At 49.0% G+C, this 19512-nt stretch overlaps 1 protein-coding gene across 1 annotated transcript in view; it reads right to left on the bottom strand.

Moving 5' to 3' along the window:
- Positions 1–19512, bottom strand: part of LOC120058151 (FTS and Hook-interacting protein homolog) — a 66475-nt gene that overhangs the window by 10357 nt on the left and 36606 nt on the right. Inside the window, exons 4-5 of the mRNA XM_039006618.1 lie at positions 8022–8444; positions 7357–7587 (exon numbers count right to left, since the gene is read on the bottom strand). Coding sequence (XP_038862546.1) covers positions 7357–7587; positions 8022–8444 — 654 coding nt within the window. The remainder of the gene's footprint in view (positions 1–7356; positions 7588–8021; positions 8445–19512) is intronic.

Genomic DNA, 19512 nt, shown 5'->3' with positions numbered 1-19512 from the left:
ACCCCAACAACGGAACCTGTTTTAAACTGACACAACGGACCTGTTTAAAGAAAACTGACACAACGGACCTGTTTTTAAAAACTGACACAACGGACCTGTTTTAAACTGACACAAAGGACCTGTTTTTAAAACTGACACAAGGACCTGTTTAAATGACACAACGGACCTGTTTTTAAACTGACACAACGGACCTGTTTTAAACTGACACTAACGGCTGTTTTAAACTGACACAACGGGCCGTTTTTTTAAACTGGACACAAAGGGACCTGTTTTAAACTGACACAACGGGCCTGTTTTAAACTGACACAACGGACCTGTTTTAAACTGACACAACGGACCTGTTTTAAACTGACACAACGGACCTGTTTTAAACTGACACAACGGACCTGTTTTTAATGGACCTGTTTTAAACTGACACAACGGACCTGTTTTAAACTGACAAACGGACCTGTTTTAAACGACACAACGGACTGTTTAAACTGACACAACGGACACTGTTTTAAACTGACACAACGGACCTGTTTAAACTGACACAACGGACCTGTTTTAAACTGACACAACGGACCGTTTTAAACTGACACAACGGACCTGTTTAAACTGACACAACGGACCTGTTTTTAACTGGACCTGTTTTAAACTGACATAACGGACCTGTTTTAAACTGACATAACGGACCTGTTTTAAAACTGACATAACGACCTGTTTTAAATGACATAACGGACCTGTTTTAAACTGACAAACGGACTGTTTTAAACTGACAAACGGGACCTGTTTTAAAACTGAAAAACAACGGACCTTTTTAAACTGACATAACGGGACCTGTTTTAAACTGACAAACGGACCTGTTTTAAAAATGACATAACGGACTGTTTTAAACTGACACAACGGACCTGTTTTAAAACTGACCAACGGACCTGTTTTAACTGACAAACGGACCTGTTTTAATCTGACATACGGACCTGTTTTAATTGACATAACGGACCTGTTTTACTGACATAACGGACCTGTTTTAATGACCTGTTTTAAACGACATATGGACCTGTTTTAAACTGGACATATTGGACCTGTTTTAAACTGACATATTGGACCTGTTTTAACTGACATAACGGGACCTGTTTTAAATCTGACATAACGGACCTGTTTTAAAATGACATAACGGACCTGTTTTTTAAACTGACTAAGGACTGTTTTAAACGACATAACGGACCTGTTTAAACTGGACATAACGGACCTGTTTAAAACTGACATAAGGACCTGTTTTAAACTGACATAACGGACCTAACGGACCTGTTTTAAACTGACATAACGGACCTGTTTTAAACTGACATAAACGGACCTGTTTAATCGACATAACGGACTGTTTAATCTGACATAACGGAACCTGTTTTAATCTGACATAAAGGACCTGTTTTAATCTGAAATTAACGCTGGACCTGTTTTAATCTGACATAACGGACCTGTTTTAAACTGACAAACGGACCTGTTTAAAACTGACATATTGGACCTGTTTTAAACTGACATAACGGACCTGTTTAAACTGACATAACGGACCTGTTTAAACTGACATAACGGACCTGTTTTAAACTGACATATTGGACCCTGTTTTAAACTGACATAACGGGCTGTTTAAACTGACATAACGGGCCTGTTTTAAACTGACATAACGGGCCTGTTTTAAACTGACATAACGGACCTGTTTTAAACTGACACAACGGACCTGTTTTAAACTGATATATCGGACCTGTTTTAAACTGACACAACGGACCTGTTTTAAACTGACATAACGGGCCTGTTTTAAACTGACATAACGGGCCTGTTTTAAACTGACATAACGGCCTGTTTTAAACTGACACAACGGACCTGTTTTAAACTGATAACGGACCTGTTTTTAAACGGACATAACGGACCTGTTTTAAATGGATCTGTTTTAAACTGACATAACAGACCTGTTTTAAACTGACCTGTTTTAACGGACATACCGGAACTGTTTTAAACTGACCTGTTTTTAACGGACATAACGGAACTGTTTTAAACTGACCTGTTTTTAACGGACATAATGGACCTGTTTTAAACTGAAAAAACTGACCTGTTTAAAACGCCTATTTATAACGGCTTAACGGACCTGTTTTAAAACTGACATAACGGGCCTGTTTTTAAACTGACATAACGGACCTGTTTTAAATGGATCTGTTTTAACGGACATACCGGACCTGTTTTAAACTGGACCTGTTTTAACGGACATAACTGGACCTGTTTTTAAAACGGACATAACGGACCTGTTTTAAAACTGACATAAACGGACCTGTTTTAAACTGACATAACTGGACCTGTTTTAAATGGATCTGTTTTAACGGACATACCGGACTGTTTTAAACTGACCCTGTTTTTACGGACATAACGGACCTGTTTTAACGGACATAACGGACCTGTTTTAACGGACATAACGGACCTGTTTTAAACTGACATAACAGACCTGTTTTAAACTGACCTGTTTTAACGGACCTGTTTTAACGGACCTGTTTTAACGGACATACCGGACCTGTTTTAAACTGACCTGTTTTTAACGGACATAACGGATCTGTTTTAAACTGACCTGTTTTTAACGGACATAATGGACCTGTTTTAAACTGACCTGTTTTAATCTGACATAACGGACCTGTTTTAAACTGAGATAACGGACCTGTTTTAAACTGACATAATGGACCTGTTTTAAAACTGACATAATGGACCTGTTTTAAACTGACATAATGACCTGTTTTTAAACTGACATAATGGACCTGTTTTAAACTGACATATTGGACCTGTTTTAAACTGACATATTGGACCTGTTTTAAACTGACAATTGGACCTGTTTTTAAATACTTTGACAACTAAATTGGACCTGTTTTAAACTGACATATTGGACCTGTTTTAAACTGACATATTGGACCTGTTTTAAACTGACATATTGGACTGTTTTAAACTGACATTGACCTGTTTTAAACCGACATATTGGACCTGTTTTAAACTGACACTATGGACCTGTTTAAACTGACATAACTGGACATGTTTTAACTGACATTAATGGACCTGACAGCTAGAAGAGGACTGGCCACCCCTCAGACCCTGGTTCCTGTCTACCCGGTACAGCCAGAAGAGGACTGGCCACCCCTCAGACCCTGGTTCCTGTTCTACCCGGTACAGCCAGAGAGGACTGGCCACCCCTCAGACCCTGGTTCCTGTCTACCCGGTACAGCCAGAAGAGGACTGGCCACCCCTCAGACCCTGGTTCCTGTCTACCCGGTACAGCCAGAAGAGGACTGGCCACCCCTCAGACCCTGGTTCCTGTCTACCCGGTACAGCCAGAGGAGGACTGGCCACCCCTCAGACCCTGGTTCCTGTCTACCCGGTACAGCTAGAAGAGGACTGGCCACCCCTCAGAGCCTGGTTCCTGTCTACCCGGTACAGCCAGAAGAGGACTGGCCACCCCTCAGAGCCTGGTTCCTGTCTACCCGGTACAGCCAGAAGAGGACTGGCCACCCCTCAGAGCCTGGTTCCTGTCTACCCGGTACAGCTAGAAGAGGACTGGCCACCCCTCAGACCCTGGTTCCTGTCTACCCGGTACAGCTAGAAGAGGACTGGCCACCCCTCAGACCCTGGTTCCTGTCTACCCGGTACAGCTAGAAGAGGACTGGCCACCCCTCAGAGCCTGGTTCCTGTCTACCCGGTACAGCTAGAAGAGGACTGGCCACCCCTCAGAGCCTGGTTCCTGTCTACCCGGTACAGCTAGAAGAGGACTGGCCACCCCTCAGACCCTGGTTCCTGTCTACCCGGTACAGCTAGAAGAGGACTGGCCACCCCTCAGACCCTGGTTCCTGTCTACCCGGTACAGCTAGAAGAGGACTGGCCACCCCTCAGACCCTGGTTCCTGTCTACCCGGTACAGCTAGAAGAGGACTGGCCACCCCTCAGACCCTGGTTCCTGTCTACCCGGTACAGCTAGAAGAGGACTGGCCACCCCTCAGACCCTGGTTCCTGTCTACCCGGTACAGCCAGAAGAGGACTGGCCACCCCTCAGACCCTGGTTCCTGTCTACCCGGTACAGCCAGAGGAGGACTGGCCACCCCTCAGACCCTGGTTCCTGTCTACCCGGTACAGCCAGAGGAGGACTGGCCACCCCTCAGACCCTGGTTCCTGTCTACCCGGTACAGCTAGAAGAGGACTGGCCACCCCTCAGACCCTGGTTCCTGTCTACCCGGTACAGCTAGAAGAGGACTGGCCACCCCTCAGACCCTGGTTCCTGTCTACCCGGTACAGCTAGAAGAGGACTGGCCACCCCTCAGAGCCTGGTTCCAGTCTACCCGGTACAGCTAGAAGAGGACTGGCCACCCCTCAGAGCCTGGTTCCTGTCTACCCGGTACAGCTAGAAGAGGACTGGCCACCCCTCAGAGCCTGGTTCCTGTCTACCCGGTACAGCTAGAAGAGGACTGGCCACCCCTCAGACCCTGGTTCCTGTCTACCCGGTACAGCCAGAGGAGGACTGGCCACCCCTCAGAGCCTGGTTCCTGTCTACCCGATAGAGCCAGAAGAGGACTGGCCACCCCTCAGACCCTGGTTCCTGTCTACCCGGTACAGCCAGAAGAGGACTGGCCACCCCTCAGACCCTGGTTCCGGTCTACCCGGTACAGCCAGAAGAGGACTGGCCACCCCTCAGACCCTGGTTCCGGTCTACCCGGTACAGCCAGAGGAGGACTGGCCACCCCTCAGAGCCTGGTTCCGGTCTACCCGGTACAGCCAGAAGAGGACTGGCCACCCCTCAGACCCTGGTTCCGGTCTACCCGGTACAGCCAGAAGAGGACTGGCCACCCCTCAGAGCATGGTTCCGGTCTACCCGGTACAGACAGAAGAGGACTGGCCACCCCTCAGACCCTGGCTCCTGTCTACCCGGTACAGCCAGAAGAGGACTGGCCACCCCTCAGACCCTGGTTCCGGTCTACCCGGTACAGCCAGAAGAGGACTGGCCACCCCTCAGACCCTGGCTCCTGTCTACCCGGTACAGCCAGAAGAGGACTGGCCACCCCTCAGACCCTGGCTCCTGTCTACCCGGTACAGCCAGAAGAGGACTGGCCACCCCTCAGACCCTGGTTCCGGTCTACCCGGTACAGCCAGAAGAGGACTGGCCACCCCTCAGACCCTGGCTCCTGTCTACCCGGTACAGCCAGAAGAGGACTGGCCACCCCTCAGACCCTGGCTCCTGTCTACCCGGTACAGCCAGAAGAGGACTGGCCACCCCTCAGACCCTGGTTCCGGTCTACCCGGTACAGCCAGAAGAGGACTGGCCACCCCTCAGACCCTGGTTCCGGTCTACCCGGTACAGCCAGAAGAGGACTGGCCACCCCTCAGACCCTGGTTCCGGTCTACCCGGTACAGCCAGAAGAGGACTGGCCACCCCTCAGAGCATGGTTCCGGTCTACCCGGTACAGCCAGAAGAGGACTGGCCACCCCTCAGACCCTGGTTCCGGTCTACCCGGTACAGCCAGAAGAGGACTGGCCACCCCTCAGACCCTGGTTCCGGTCTACCCGGTACAGCCAGAAGAGGACTGGCCACCCCTCAGACCCTGGCTCCTGTCTACCCGGTAGAGCCAGAAGAGGACTGGCCACCCCTCAGACCCTGGCTCCTGTCTACCCGGTAGAGCCAGAAGAGGACTGGCCACCCCTCAGACCCTGGCTCCTGTCTACCCGGTACAGCCAGAAGAGGACTGGCCACCCCTCAGACCCTGGTTCCGGTCTACCCGGTACAGCCAGAAGAGGACTGGCCACCCCTCAGAGCATGGTTCCGGTCTACCCGATAGAGCCAGAAGAGGACTGGCCACCCCTCAGACCCTGGTTCCTGTCTACCCGGTACAGCCAGAAGAGGACTGGCCACCCCTCAGAGCCTGGTTCCTGTCTACCCGGTACAGCCAGAAGAGGACTGGCCACCCCTCAGACCCTGGTTCCGGTCTACCCGGTACAGCCAGAAGAGGACTGGCCACCCCTCAGACCCTGGTTCCGGTCTACCCGGTACAGCCAGAGGAGGACTGGCCACCCCTCAGAGCCTGGTTCCGGTCTACCCGGTACAGCCAGAAGAGGACTGGCCACCCCTCAGACCCTGGTTCCGGTCTACCCGGTACAGCCAGAGGAGGACTGGCCACCCCTCAGACCCTGGCTCCTGTCTACCCGGTACAGCCAGAAGAGGACTGGCCACCCCTCAGACCCTGGTTCCGGTCTACCCGGTACAGCCAGAAGAGGACTGGCCACCCCTCAGAGCATGGTTCCGGTCTACCCGATAGAGCCAGAAGAGGACTGGCCACCCCTCAGACCCTGGTTCCTGTCTACCCGGTACAGCTAGAAGAGGACTGGCCACCCCTCAGAGCCTGGTTCCTGTCTACCCGGTAGAGCCAGAAGAGGACTGGCCACCCCTCAGAGCATGGTTCCTGTCTACCCGGTACAGCCAGAAGAGGACTGGCCACCCCTCAGAGCATGGTTCCTGTCTACCCGGTACAGCCAGAAGAGGACTGGCCACCCCTCAGACCCTGGTTCCGGTCTACCCGGTACAGCCAGAGGAGGACTGGCCACCCCTCAGAGCCTGGTTCCGGTCTACCCGGTACAGCCAGAAGAGGACTGGCCACCCCTCAGACCCTGGTTCCGGTCTACCCGGTACAGCCAGAGGAGGACTGGCCACCCCTCAGACCCTGGCTCCTGTCTACCCGGTACAGCCAGAAGAGGACTGGCCACCCCTCAGACCCTGGTTCCGGTCTACCCGGTACAGCCAGAAGAGGACTGGCCACCCCTCAGAGCATGGTTCCGGTCTACCCGATAGAGCCAGAAGAGGACTGGCCACCCCTCAGACCCTGGTTCCTGTCTACCCGGTACAGCTAGAAGAGGACTGGCCACCCCTCAGAGCCTGGTTCCTGTCTACCCGGTAGAGCCAGAAGAGGACTGGCCACCCCTCAGAGCATGGTTCCTGTCTACCCGGTACAGCTAGAAGAGGACTGGCCACCCCTCAGAGCCTGGTTCCTGTCTACCCGGTAGAGCCAGAAGAGGACTGGCCACCCCTCAGAGCATGGCTCTTCTTTAGGTTTCTGCATTCTAGGTAGATTTTCCAAACCCTCTGCATTGCTTTCTCTCTGGGGTTTTTAGGCTGGGTGTCTGGGTATGTGGGTATCTGGGTATGTGGGTGTCTGGGTATCTGGGTGTCTGGGTATCTGGGTGTCTGGGTATCTGGGGGTCTGGGTATCTGGGGGTCTGGGTGTCTGGGTGTCTGTAAAGCACTTCGTGACAACTGATAATGGAAAAAGGGCTTTATAAAATACTTTTGATGAACTGATTGATCACTCACCGGGCAGAAGTAGGAGTTCTCTGCGATGTAGCGTGCCACGCCCTGGTTGCTGGCGGAGGTTGCCATGACGAGGAGCAGGGCGTCTCGGGCCTGCTGTCCGATGGCTCCGTCACGGTGGATGAAGGGGACCAACAGGGAGAAGATGAGCAGGTTGGTAGGACCGTGTTGGGCCGGGGCCGACCTGAACAACAGCTCCAACACCGCCGGGGCGCGCGCCATCGACACACAGATCTGGTGATGGGAGCAGAATATCTTATTCAGGTCATGAAACATGAAAACAAATTAAATGCCCACAATGCCCAATGCCCACCACCTAAGCCCACCTTTTCAAACCAGAAGAATCCTTTAGAACAAATTGTACTAACAGTTAAGAGTACATTATATGGATTAGAAAAGGTTAAACAGCACAGAACGATAGTTCATGCTACTTTTGGTTTTTAGCTAAATGCCTTTCGTTCCTCCGTGATCCACACCGCTTCCAATCAATCAAAAGTATTTTATAAAGACCTTTTTCCACCAGCAGTTGTCACAAAGTGCTTTACAGATACGGAATTGTTTCAAAACTAAAAAGTATTGTATCAGAGCCCATGTAACTAGATGGGTATGGAATGGTGCTTCTACAGATCCCTACTAGAGAGGATGCTCTGTTCCACGGTTCTACCCACCTGGTTGAGCAGCAGTACCAGACTGTTCTCCAGAGAAGGATGGCAGCCCAGTTGGGGCTCAGCACAGGCCCCCAGCAGACCCAGTAGAGGTTGCAGCACCGCCTTGTGTTGGAGCAAGGGCTGCTGAGACTGGCCTATCAGCATCTCAAACAACTTGAGTAACGCCCCCTGGCTGTCGAGGTCTAATCCGCGACGCAGGTGCCACTGCAACACGCGTTCCAGGACGTTCTCAGTCACCATCAGGCCCAGGATGGGTCCCACCGGCGGGACGCTGCCGGAAGTTAACGTCCCGGGGGGGCCCTCGCCCCTTTCCCCCGGTCGCTCTTCAGCCAGGAGGCACAGCATCTGATCGGTGTGGTTCCGCACCGTGGTGAGGTCATCACTAGAGCCTGACGGGTCCCGCTGCTCCAGCACCCAGGACAACTACAGCAGAAGGAGCGAGAGGTGTGTGAGTGTGTTTTGCACATGAAGGTCAGGACTTTAACAATGTGTTGACTGGATTTCATCATTAAATAGTAACTGCGCTGTTCCGTCAATCATTACAATTCTTCACGTTGTTCACATGGAAAGGAATAAAAGGAAAATGGACAAAACACATGTTATGACACCCGAAGTTTGTGTGTGTTGGTGACTCCTAACAGTCAGAGAAAGACTGCAACATGACCAGAGAACAAGCAGCACAGAGATGAATGTGCTGCTTAGCAGGAAGCCTGTTTCTAGACTGAGAGGTCTGCTCGTGTCGTGTGTCATGGCGTGTCGTGGTGTGTGGGAGTGTGTCGTGTCGGGGTGTCGTCGTGTGTCATGGTGTGGTGTGGTGTGGTGTGTCATGGTGTATAGACCCTGGTCTAAAGTAGTGTACTAACCCTATAGGCCCTGGTCTAAAGTAGTGCACTAACCATATAGACCCTGGTCTAAAGTAGTGCACTAACCCTATAGGCCCGGTCTAAAGTAGTGCACTAACCATATAGGCCCTGGTCTAAAGTAGTGCACTAACCATATAGACCCTGGTCTAAAGTAGTGCACTAACCCTATAGGCCCGGTCTAAAGTAGTGCACTAACCCTATAGACCCTGGTCTAAAGTAGTGCACTAACCCTATAGGCCCTGGTCTAAAGTAGTGCACTAACCCTATAGGCCCTAGTCTAAAGTAGTGCACTAACCCTATAGACCCTGGTCTAAAGTAGTGCACTAACCCTATAGACCCTGGTCTAAAGTAGTGCACTAACCCTATAGACCCTGGTCTAAAGTAGTGCACTAACCCTATAGACCCTGGTCTAAAGTAGTGCACTAACCCTATAGGCCCTGGTCTAAAGTAGTGCACTAACCCTATAGGCCCTGGTCTAAAGCAGTGTACTAACCCTATAGGCCCTGGTCTAAAGTAGTGTACTAACCCTATAGGCCCTGGTCTAAAGCAGTGCACTAACCCTATAGGCCCTGGTCTAAAGTAGTGTACTAACCCTATAGACCCTGGTCTAAAGCAGTGTACTAACCCTATAGGCCCTGGTCTAAAGTAGTGCACTAACCCTATAGACCCTGGTCTAAAGTAGTGCACTAACCCTATAGACCCTGGTCTAAAGCAGTGTACTAACCCTATAGGCCCTGGTCTAAAGTTGTGCACTAACCATATAGACCCTGGTCTAAAGTAGTGCACTAACCCTATAGACCCTGGTCTAAAGTAGTGCACTAACTCTATAGGTCCTGGTCTAAAGTCGTGCACTAACCCTATAGACCCTGGTCTAAAGAAGTACACTAACCCTATAGGTCCTGGTCTAAAGTAGTGTACTAACCCTATAGACCCTGGTCTAAAGTAGTAGACCGGAACCAAGTAGTGCACTAACACCCTGCTGTCTACAGTGATTCCAGGGCCCTGGCAGTAAAACACCCTGCTGTCTGCAGTGATTCCAGAGCCCTGGCAGTAAAACACCCTGCTGTCTACAGTGATTCCAGGGCCCTGGCAGTAAAACACCCTGCTGACTGCAGTGATTCCAGAGCCCTGGCAGTAAAACACCCTGCCGTCTACAGTGATTCCAGGGCCCTGGCAGTAAAACACCCTGCTGTCTACAGTGATTCCAGGGCCCTGGCAGTAAAACACCCTGCTGTCTACAGTGATTCCAGGGCCCTGGCAGTAAAACACCCAGTGGTCTACAGTGATTCCAGGGCCCTGGCAGTAAAACACCCTGCTGTCTACAGTGATTCCAGAGCCCTGGCAGTAAAACACCCTGCTGACTGCAGTGATTCCAGAGCCCCGGCAGTAAAACACCCTGCTGTCTACAGTGATTCCAGAGCCCCGGCAGTAAAACACCCTGCTGTCTACAGTGATTCCAGAGCCCCGGCAGTAAAACACCCTGCTGTCTACAGTGATTCCAGGGCCCCGACAGTAAAACACCCTGCTGTCTACAGTGATTCCAGAGCCCTGGCAGTAAAACACCCTGCTGTCTACAGTGATTCCAGAGCCCTGGCAGTAAAACACCCTGCTGTCTACAGTGATTCCAGAGCCCTGGCAGTAAAACACCCTGCTGTCTACAGTGATTCCAGAGCCCTGGCAGTAAAACACCCTGCTGTCTACAGTGATTCCAGAGCCCTGGCAGTAAAACACCCTGCTGTCTACAGTGATTCCAGAGCCCTGGCAGTAAAACACCCTGCTGTCTACAGTGATTCCAGAGCCCTGACAGTAAAACACCCTGCTGTCTGCAGTGATTCCAGAGCCCTGGCAGTAAAACACCCTGCTGTCTACAGTGATTCCAGAGCCCTGGCAGTAAAACACCCTGCTGTCTACAGTGATTCCAGAGCCCTGACAGTAAAACACCCTGTGGTCTACAGTGATTCCAGAGCCCTGGCAGTAAAACACCCTGCTGTCTACAGTGATTACAGAGCCCTGGCAGTAAAACACCCTGCTGTCTACAGTGATTCCAGAGCCATGGCAGTAAAACACCCTGCTGTCTACAGTGATTCCAGAGTCCTGGCAGTAAAACACCCTGCTGTCTACAGTGATTCCAGAGCCCTGGCAGTAAAACACCCTGCTGTCTGCAGTGATTCCAGGACCCTGGCAGTAAAACACCCTGCTGTCTACAGTGATTCCAGAGCCCTGACAGTAAAACACCCTGCCGTCTGCAGTGATTCCAGAGCCCTGGCAGTAAAACACCCTGCCGTCTACAGTGATTCCAGAGCCCTGGCAGTAAAACACCCTGCTGTCTACAGTGATTCCAGGGCCCTGGCAGTAAAACACCCTGCTGTCTACAGTGATTCCAGAGCCCTGGCAGTAAAACACCCTGCTGTCTGCAGTGATTCCAGAGCCCTGGCAGTAAAACACCCTGCTGTCTACAGTGATTCCAGAGCCCTGGCAGTAAAACACCCTGCTGTCTGCAGTGATTCCAGAGCCCTGGCAGTAAAACACCCTGCTGTCTGCAGTGATTCCAGAGCCCTGGCAGTAAAACACCCTGCTGTCTACAGTGATTCCAGAGCCCTGGCAGTAAAACACCCTGCTGTCTACAGTGATTCCAGAGCCCCGGCAGTAAAACACCCTGCTGTCTACAGTGATTACAGAGCCCCGGCAGTAAAACACCCTGCTGACTGCAGTGATTCCAGAGCCCTGGCAGTAAAACACCCTGCTGTCTGCAGTGATTCCAGGGCCCTGGCAGTAAAACACCCTGCTGTCTACAGTGATTCCAGGGCCCTGGCAGTAAAACACCCTGCTGTCTACAGTGATTCCAGGGCCCTGGCAGTAAAACACCCTGCTGTCTGCAGTGATTCCAGGGCCCTGGCAGTAAAACACCCTGCTGTCTACAGTGGATAATCCCTCTGCTAATACTGCTGCTGCACACAGAGCAAAGGGTGCTTTCTAGGGTTTCTTTTAACATGTCAGAAACCACATTCATATGATGCAGACTAGGCTCAGAAAACCTCTCGAGATACACAGCAAATGTGACTGAACTCTACCAGAGACTCCGTGGGGGAAACATCCCTTTCCTAAGTCAGTAGAGACCTTGAGATGCTGCTTCTGCTGGTGTCAAAATGGCCTCTCTTGGCACGATGTGACCGGCTCTTCAAGAAAAACTCTGTAAAAAAGGGACAATCAATACTCTACTGATGGGAGCTGACTATTCACAGGCTAGTCCATCCTTCTTCACAGCCAGGCACCCACCCACACCCACTGACTCACACCCCCCCCCCATATGCACACGCTACGCAGGCACTTGACACATACCAGTATACAATGAGGCTGAAAGACATGGAAAGTGCCTCCACTCTCCATACACATAACCCTCCCCGGATATGTGTATTTCTATAGAAATAGAGACATGGAAAGTGCCTCCACTCTCCATACACATAATAACCCGGATATGTGTATTTCTATAGAAATAGAGACATGGAAAGTGCCTCCACTCTCCATACACATAATAACCCTCCCCGGATATGTGTATTTCTATAGAAATAGAGACATGGAAAGTGATTTTCTTGCAGCATCACGTGTGTCGTTCCAGGAATAAAAGCGTAGGTAGGCACAACCCCTAACTCCCCCTAGCAACAACAACACATCCATGTCATTCAAACACGTCACGTGAAACCGTAGGTTTCTTTGTCGTGGCTAGTTGCCGGGACTTTTTGTGTGCGCTGTAAGTCCACTTCTTTCATTTATAGGTCATCTTAAAACATTGCTGAAGAATGACAAAGATAAAACAGCAACATTTATTTATGCTTTAATAGTTGATATAATACAATGTGTTCTGTCAGAAAAGGCTTAGACAATAACAAACAATGAAATCCTTATGAATCAGTAAACTCTTCAAGCATTGTGTGGGTAAGTGTATTGGAGCCTGAGGCGAGGAACCGCTTTCCTCTCCCCCCAATGAGCTTTGAGAGGGAAGTGAGGAATGGGGGGAAAGAAGAGGAGAATCTCAATTGCATTTTGATGATTCCTCACAACCCATTGGATAAGAAGATGACAGGGGAGGGACCTCTGACCTTCTCATCCAATGGGTTTTGAAGGAGGAGACGAGGAAGCAATGAATCAAGGACATATGTCATTGAGATTCTCCCAAGGACAGAGGAAGCAAGTATTTGAAAGCTATTGAAGCTCCCATGCAGCCGTTGTCATGTTAAACCACTGTAATTATTTAATAAAAATACCTCATTTATTTCCCTGAGCCTCCATTGGCCCTTAAAATGCTCAGTCGGATAGTGTGGGCGTTCGGAAAACACATTAAGATATTTACATACACAGCCCAGATTGGCTGATAGGATGGTCTTGAGCCCACCCCCTTACCCAGATGAACAGTTATTGGTCTATTATAATCAGATACATTGTGAGGTCATGTGTGCCATAAATTCCATCCCACCTGAACAGGATTAAATTCCAGGGGTTTTATTCCCCAAACAGCACTTACACAAAAAGGGAATCATCATTTTCACAATTTGTGATATTATAAAGTGTTATTTATAATAACAGAAAATCATTTTTTTAGTTTTTAAAAAATATTACTGGAACATGCGCCGCCCCTTTAACATTTCAGACAGTACAAGACTGACTGAGATACCATAATACCAATGTCCTGTCCAGACTGACTGAGACACCATAATACCAATGTCCTGTCCAGACTGACTGAGATACCATAATACCAATGTCCTGTCCAGACTGACTGAGATACCATAATACCAATGTCCTGTCTAGAAACATCCTCTAGTCCCCCCTACTGTCCAGACTCTAGGCGGTTGGTGACATGGTGAGAGCTCCACCTTACTCTCTCATAGGCTTGGAGGAATTTGTGTCCAATTCTCTCAGATCTCCACAAGCGTCTAGGAAAAATAGGAACTAGGTGTTGTTTCTGGACAGGACCCCACAACCCTCTGAGTGTTTGCTGGACCAACAACACGATTCGAGGAATTGGTTGGATGTTTAATTCCATTGCTATACACACACACAAAGATTTGCACAGGTGTAAGCTGGACATCCACGGCACCCCATCAGGCTGATCAGACCGGTACCCACGGCACCCCATGAGGCTGATCAGACCGGTACCCACGGCACCCCATGAGGCTGATCAGACCGGTACCCACGGCACCCTATCAGGCTGATCAGACCGGTACCCACGGCACCCTATCAGGCTGATCAGACCGGTACCCACGACACCCTATCAGGCTGATCAGACCGGTACCCACGGCACCCTATCAGGCTGATCAGACCGGTACCCAATCAGGCTGATCAGACCGGTCTGGGTAGCTGGGGGACATTGGTTAAAACATTAAAAAGGATACATTTACATATTTACTATTAACACACCGGCTTCATTCCAGCTAGCTAGATGTGTAACCACTGACTAACTGTAGCATAGCTCTAGTCTACCAATCAATACTGCTGTTTTGGCTGTATGGCATCATTGAATGAATGATGCCATAATATAATACCCGTTAAAACTAACGTTAATACTACTTCACTACAACGTTAAAGTTATCAGGTCAGTTACAGCATGTTACATAACATCATCATTCGTACCAATGCCGCTCATATCATAAACCCCAATTCAATTGTGGTACAAAATGGGCACGTAAAATAGCCTACTAAAAAATGAGGTATTTTTCTTTATTTTCTTTCCTTGAGTTGAGCTGACACCCTGTGCTGTGGAGAAACAGCAGTGCCTGGATCTTGCGCCAACAACAAAAAACACCAGATATGCCAAGCAAACGCCCCCAGAACTGACATGAACCAAACTCGTATTGATGTTTTTGGAGTTGGAGAGAGGGAAAAATCTACTGCAGATTGAGGTCCTGCATTTACAAAAAGAGCTACTGCGAATTCACAAACAGAAACTCTTTCAGGGAAATGAATGCCCACTGTGTAAAGAACGCTGATCTATTGAATTATTTAAACAATTATTTATTAAAACAATGATTTATGAAAACAATGATTTATTAAAGCAATGCTTTCCCAAGCAATTGGGGGGGCCTCCACTCTTGTGTACTGGTGCTTCCAGTTCCACCCTGTATGGTATTGAGAATAACAATGTCTTAATAATACATTTGAATACAGAAAGTCTAATTAGGAATTGTACGTGTCGATCAAAATAGAATATTGCTTTTTTCATGTTACCAATGTTACATTATACACACACACACCTTAAGTCTGTAAAATGGTTCTCAATCAAGGTTCTCACAGCATTCCCATTGGCATCGGTAGGCCCCCTTCTTCAGTCTCCTCAGGCAGGCCCCCTTCTTCAGTCTCCTCGGGCAGGCCCCCTTCTTCAGTCTCCTCGGGCAGGCCCCCTTCTTCAGTCTCCTCGGGCAGGCCCCCTTCTTCAGTCTCCTCGGGCAGGCCCCCTTCTTCAGTCTCCTCGGGCAGGCCCCCTTCTTCAGTCTCCTCGGGCAGGCCCCCTTCTTCAGTCTCCTCGGGTAGGCCCCCTTCTTCAGTCTCCTCGGGTAGGCCCTCTTCTTCAGTCTCCTCGGGTAGGCCCTCTTCTTCAGTCTCCTCGGGTAGGCCCTCTTCTTCAGTCTCCTCGGGTAGGCCCTCTTCTTCAGTCTCCTCGGGTAGGCCCTCTTCTTCAGTCTCCTCGGGTAGGCCCTCTTCTTCAGTCTCCTCGGGTAGGCCCTCTTCTTCAGTCTCCTCGGGTAGGCCCTCTTCTTCAGTCTCCTCGGGTAGGCCCTCTTCTTCAGTCTCCTCGGGTAGGCCCTCTTCTTCAGTCTCCTCGGGTAGGCCCTCTTCTTCAGTCTCCTCGGGTAGGCCCTCTTCTTCAGTCTCCTCGGGTAGGCCCTCTTCTTCAGTCTCCTCGGGTAGGCCCTCTTCTTCAGTCTCCTCGGGTAGGCCCTCTTCTTCAGTCTCCTCGGGTAGGCCCTCTTCTTCAGTCTCCTCGGGTAGGCCCTGCCACAGTCTACTCGGGTAGGCCCTGCCACAGTCTCCTCGGGTAGGCCCTGCCACAGTCTCCTCGGGTAGGCCCTGCCACAGTCTCCTCGGGTAGGCCCTGCCACAGTCTCCTCGGGTAGGCCCTGCCACAGTCTCCTCGGGTAGGCCCTCCCACAGTCTCCTCGGCCAGGCCCTCCCACAGTCTCCTCGGCCAGGCCCTCCCACAGTCTCCTCAGGTAGGTCGTCTCCTTGTCTCTTGCCAAAGTTCTACAGTACCTCCACTGCAATAACGAGTCCAAAAAGATCCACATCAGCCATCTGGAAAAATCCGGCTTCGTAGAACCGTAGGGCCACCAGGAGCTGAAGTAGTGGTGGGGTCCAGCCTCATTCATATCACTCCCATGCTTAATGGTTGCCGCAACTTTTCTTTCCAGTTGCATTACAAGAGTCCTTGGAGAAGCGGTATCTCCTTGAAAACTCATCACTATCATAAAACTCAACAGTCTCTAATTATTATTATTATTCTCTGAGGAACTCGTCGTTTTGGTCTCTCCACAGTAGATATGCTGCCATTTTAAAATCAGTTCAACCACCTCAAGTAGCAGTTTAGAATTAACCTCCAATTTAAGTTTATATTAAAATGTATCTAAGTTTAAAGTGAACACTACATTTAGATTTGAGGAAGGAATTTAACAAGTATTAATTTAAAACTAGGTTTAAAATGTGGTGCAACAAGATGAATAGATAAACCTTGATTTAATCCAGTTTAAAGAGTTAATCCATGTTGGTGAAACCCACCCCAAATCTTCTGTCAATCCTTCCAGATGAACATTTAATCCCTCACCTTGGCTGTTGTTAAATGACGTGCAGTATCACACCAGCTCTTTACCACTTGACCGTCATTCAGAAAATACTTTCCTGAACCAGCAGATGTTGTGTGATAACATCCCGGTGTAAATAAAGAGCATTTTTTGTTTGATTAAATCTTGTTAAAGTTACTATTTCTGTTAGAAGCATTTGATTTTGCAATCGCATACAATATTTTTGGGGGATGTGTGTCAATTAACTGTTTCACACCGTTAACATAGGGAGATACGAAATGTTACGAGGTTACAATGAACTTCCGAGATCGCCATACAAAAATAAAAAGACTGAAAGTTCAAAAGTGTTGTCGTGTCTTTGACTATGCCAGATTAATTGCTATGACATGCTATTCTATAAAATAATTTCTCCGTAATTAATATTACCTGATTGAACTAATCATGTAAATGTTAATTAACTAGAGAGGGACACCACGAAAGAATATTTATAGAGCTGTTATCTTTCGAATAAACTCTTAAAGATTTAGTAAGATTTTACGTCCATAACAGTCACATTAATCGTCATTTTATTCAGTCTCATCTGAAAGTTGTAAGTCCTTGGTTATCTGCAAGAATCCTGGCTAACAAGTTGAATCAGCAATACAAAATTGGGTTTAATTATTTATTTACTAAATACCTAACTAATCACACAGACTCACACATATACAATTAAATCATAACTTGGTCACAAATTACGTCATACAGAAAAACGTCCCTTGCGGGCGGAATAGATATGACAGCTTGTTACACAAAGAAAAGGGGCTGAGTCCTAGTGAAAGAGCGGGAGACTTGAACATAGGCGAGCTGTACTATCGTAAATACAGTATCTTATGCATTCTAAATTTCCGCCCATTTGAAGAGGAAAATGCAATACATATTTACTCTGAGCTGCGCTTCCGTAGGTTGGTGGTAGATGGACCGTGTCGCCAACCCGAGTCCTCTGTCCTTTGAAGAATGTCTCTGGTAGTCACGGGATACGTTGTGTGTAGTAGACGGGATACTTGGACTGTCCTTCCTAACCTGCGTTTAGCTGTTGCTAACTCAACGGCTAGGAGATATCACTTCTGTAGTGAATACGAGTTCAAAGTTCATACCATTCACAATCAAAGTCCATGCTGATGTTGGCTATTATTTATCTATTAGTTATTATCTGAACCATTCTGACACCGGACCGTCATCCTGGTGTACCCGGAACAGGAAGTTATATTCTTGTTCATGGCCTTTATAGTGGAGGGAGAGGGGTGTGTCTGAAAAGTTTATAACCCATGCCTCTTCACAGGGGCGGGCCACTGTGAGCAGAGGAAAACTTATGAAAGCACAGATCTCTCATTTGGAAGCTAAAATTACATTTCACCTCTTCACAAATAATGTCATATTCAAACATTTCAATTAAACAACAATTCCATGTGAATCCGATACCTCTGACGTTTAGACTTTTCACAGTAGAGTTTGTCATTCTATCATTGATGAGAATGTGTCAGAGGGCAACCGAACTGACATAATATACCTTAAGTACCACCGCATATGTTCAGTTGGCCGGATTACCAGAATATAGTTCATTTCCCCCAACTTCTGATGTTACCCAGAATCTCTATGTTAACCAAGGGGTTTTCTTATGTCACATCAGTTATAGTAGGGAGAGAGAAAAAGGGGGAAAGAGGTATTTATGACTGTCATAAACCTACCCCCAACCCAACGTCATGACAGTGTCATTCAATTGTTAAATGCTTAGTACGATTGTCCGTCATTATATCATATATGTAAGGAAAGGTAGTGTTTTATGTCACACGATTTTTGACAAATCTGTGAAGACTAAGCACGAGAAAGAGTTTATAGATTTTGATTGAATGTATCTATGTTCCCCTTTTATATCTTAAATGTATTCACATGAAAGAAAAAATAAGCTAATTATTATCAATGACCTTGTAACCGCTCCACACAGTTGTCCAATACAAGGAAATGATCACCTAGTTTATAGAAATACCCTGATACACAGCTATCTAAAAGCCCCAGGTAGCCCGGGGGAGAGAGAGAGAACGAGACAGAGTGGGGGGGAGAGAGAGAGAACGAGACAGAGTGGGGGGGAGAGAGAGAGAACGAGACAGAGTGGGGGGGAGAGAGAGAGAACGAGACAGAGTGGGGGGGAGAGAGAGAGAACGAGACAGAGTGGGGGGGAGAGAGAGAGAACGAGACAGAGTGGGGGGAGAGAGAGAGAACGAGACAGAGTGGGGGGAGAGAGAGAGAACGAGACAGAGTGGGGGGAGAGAGAGAGAACGAGACAGAGTGGGGGGAGAGAGAGAGAACGAGACAGAGTGGGGGGAGAGAGAGAGAACGAGACAGAGTGGGGGGAGAGAGAGAGAACGAGACAGAGTGGGGGGAGAGAGAGAGAACGAGACAGAGTGGGGGGAGAGAGAGAGAACGAGACAGAGTGGGGGGAGAGAGAGAGAACGAGACAGAGTGGGGGGAGAGAGAGAGAACGAGACAGAGTGGGGGGAGAGAGAGAGAACGAGACAGAGTGGGGGGAGAGAGAGAGAACGAGACAGAGTGGGGGGAGAGAGAGAGAACGAGACAGAGTGGGGGGAGAGAGAGAGAACGAGACAGAGTGGGGGGAGAGAGAGAGAACGAGACAGAGTGGGGGGAGAGAGAGAGAACGAGACAGAGTGGGGGGAGAGAGAGAGAACGAGACAGAGTGGGGGGAGAGAGAGAGAACGAGACAGAGTGGGGGGAGAGAGAGAGAACGAGACAGAGGGGGGGAGAGAGAGAGAACGAGACAGAGTGGGGGGAGAGAGAGAGAACGAGACA

This window comes from Salvelinus namaycush, chromosome 13, assembly GCF_016432855.1.
Source record: "Salvelinus namaycush isolate Seneca chromosome 13, SaNama_1.0, whole genome shotgun sequence".
NCBI lineage: Eukaryota > Metazoa > Chordata > Actinopteri > Salmoniformes > Salmonidae > Salvelinus > Salvelinus namaycush.
The sequence above is the reverse complement of the archived record's forward strand: the minus strand, read 5'-3'. Positions and strand labels throughout refer to the sequence as shown.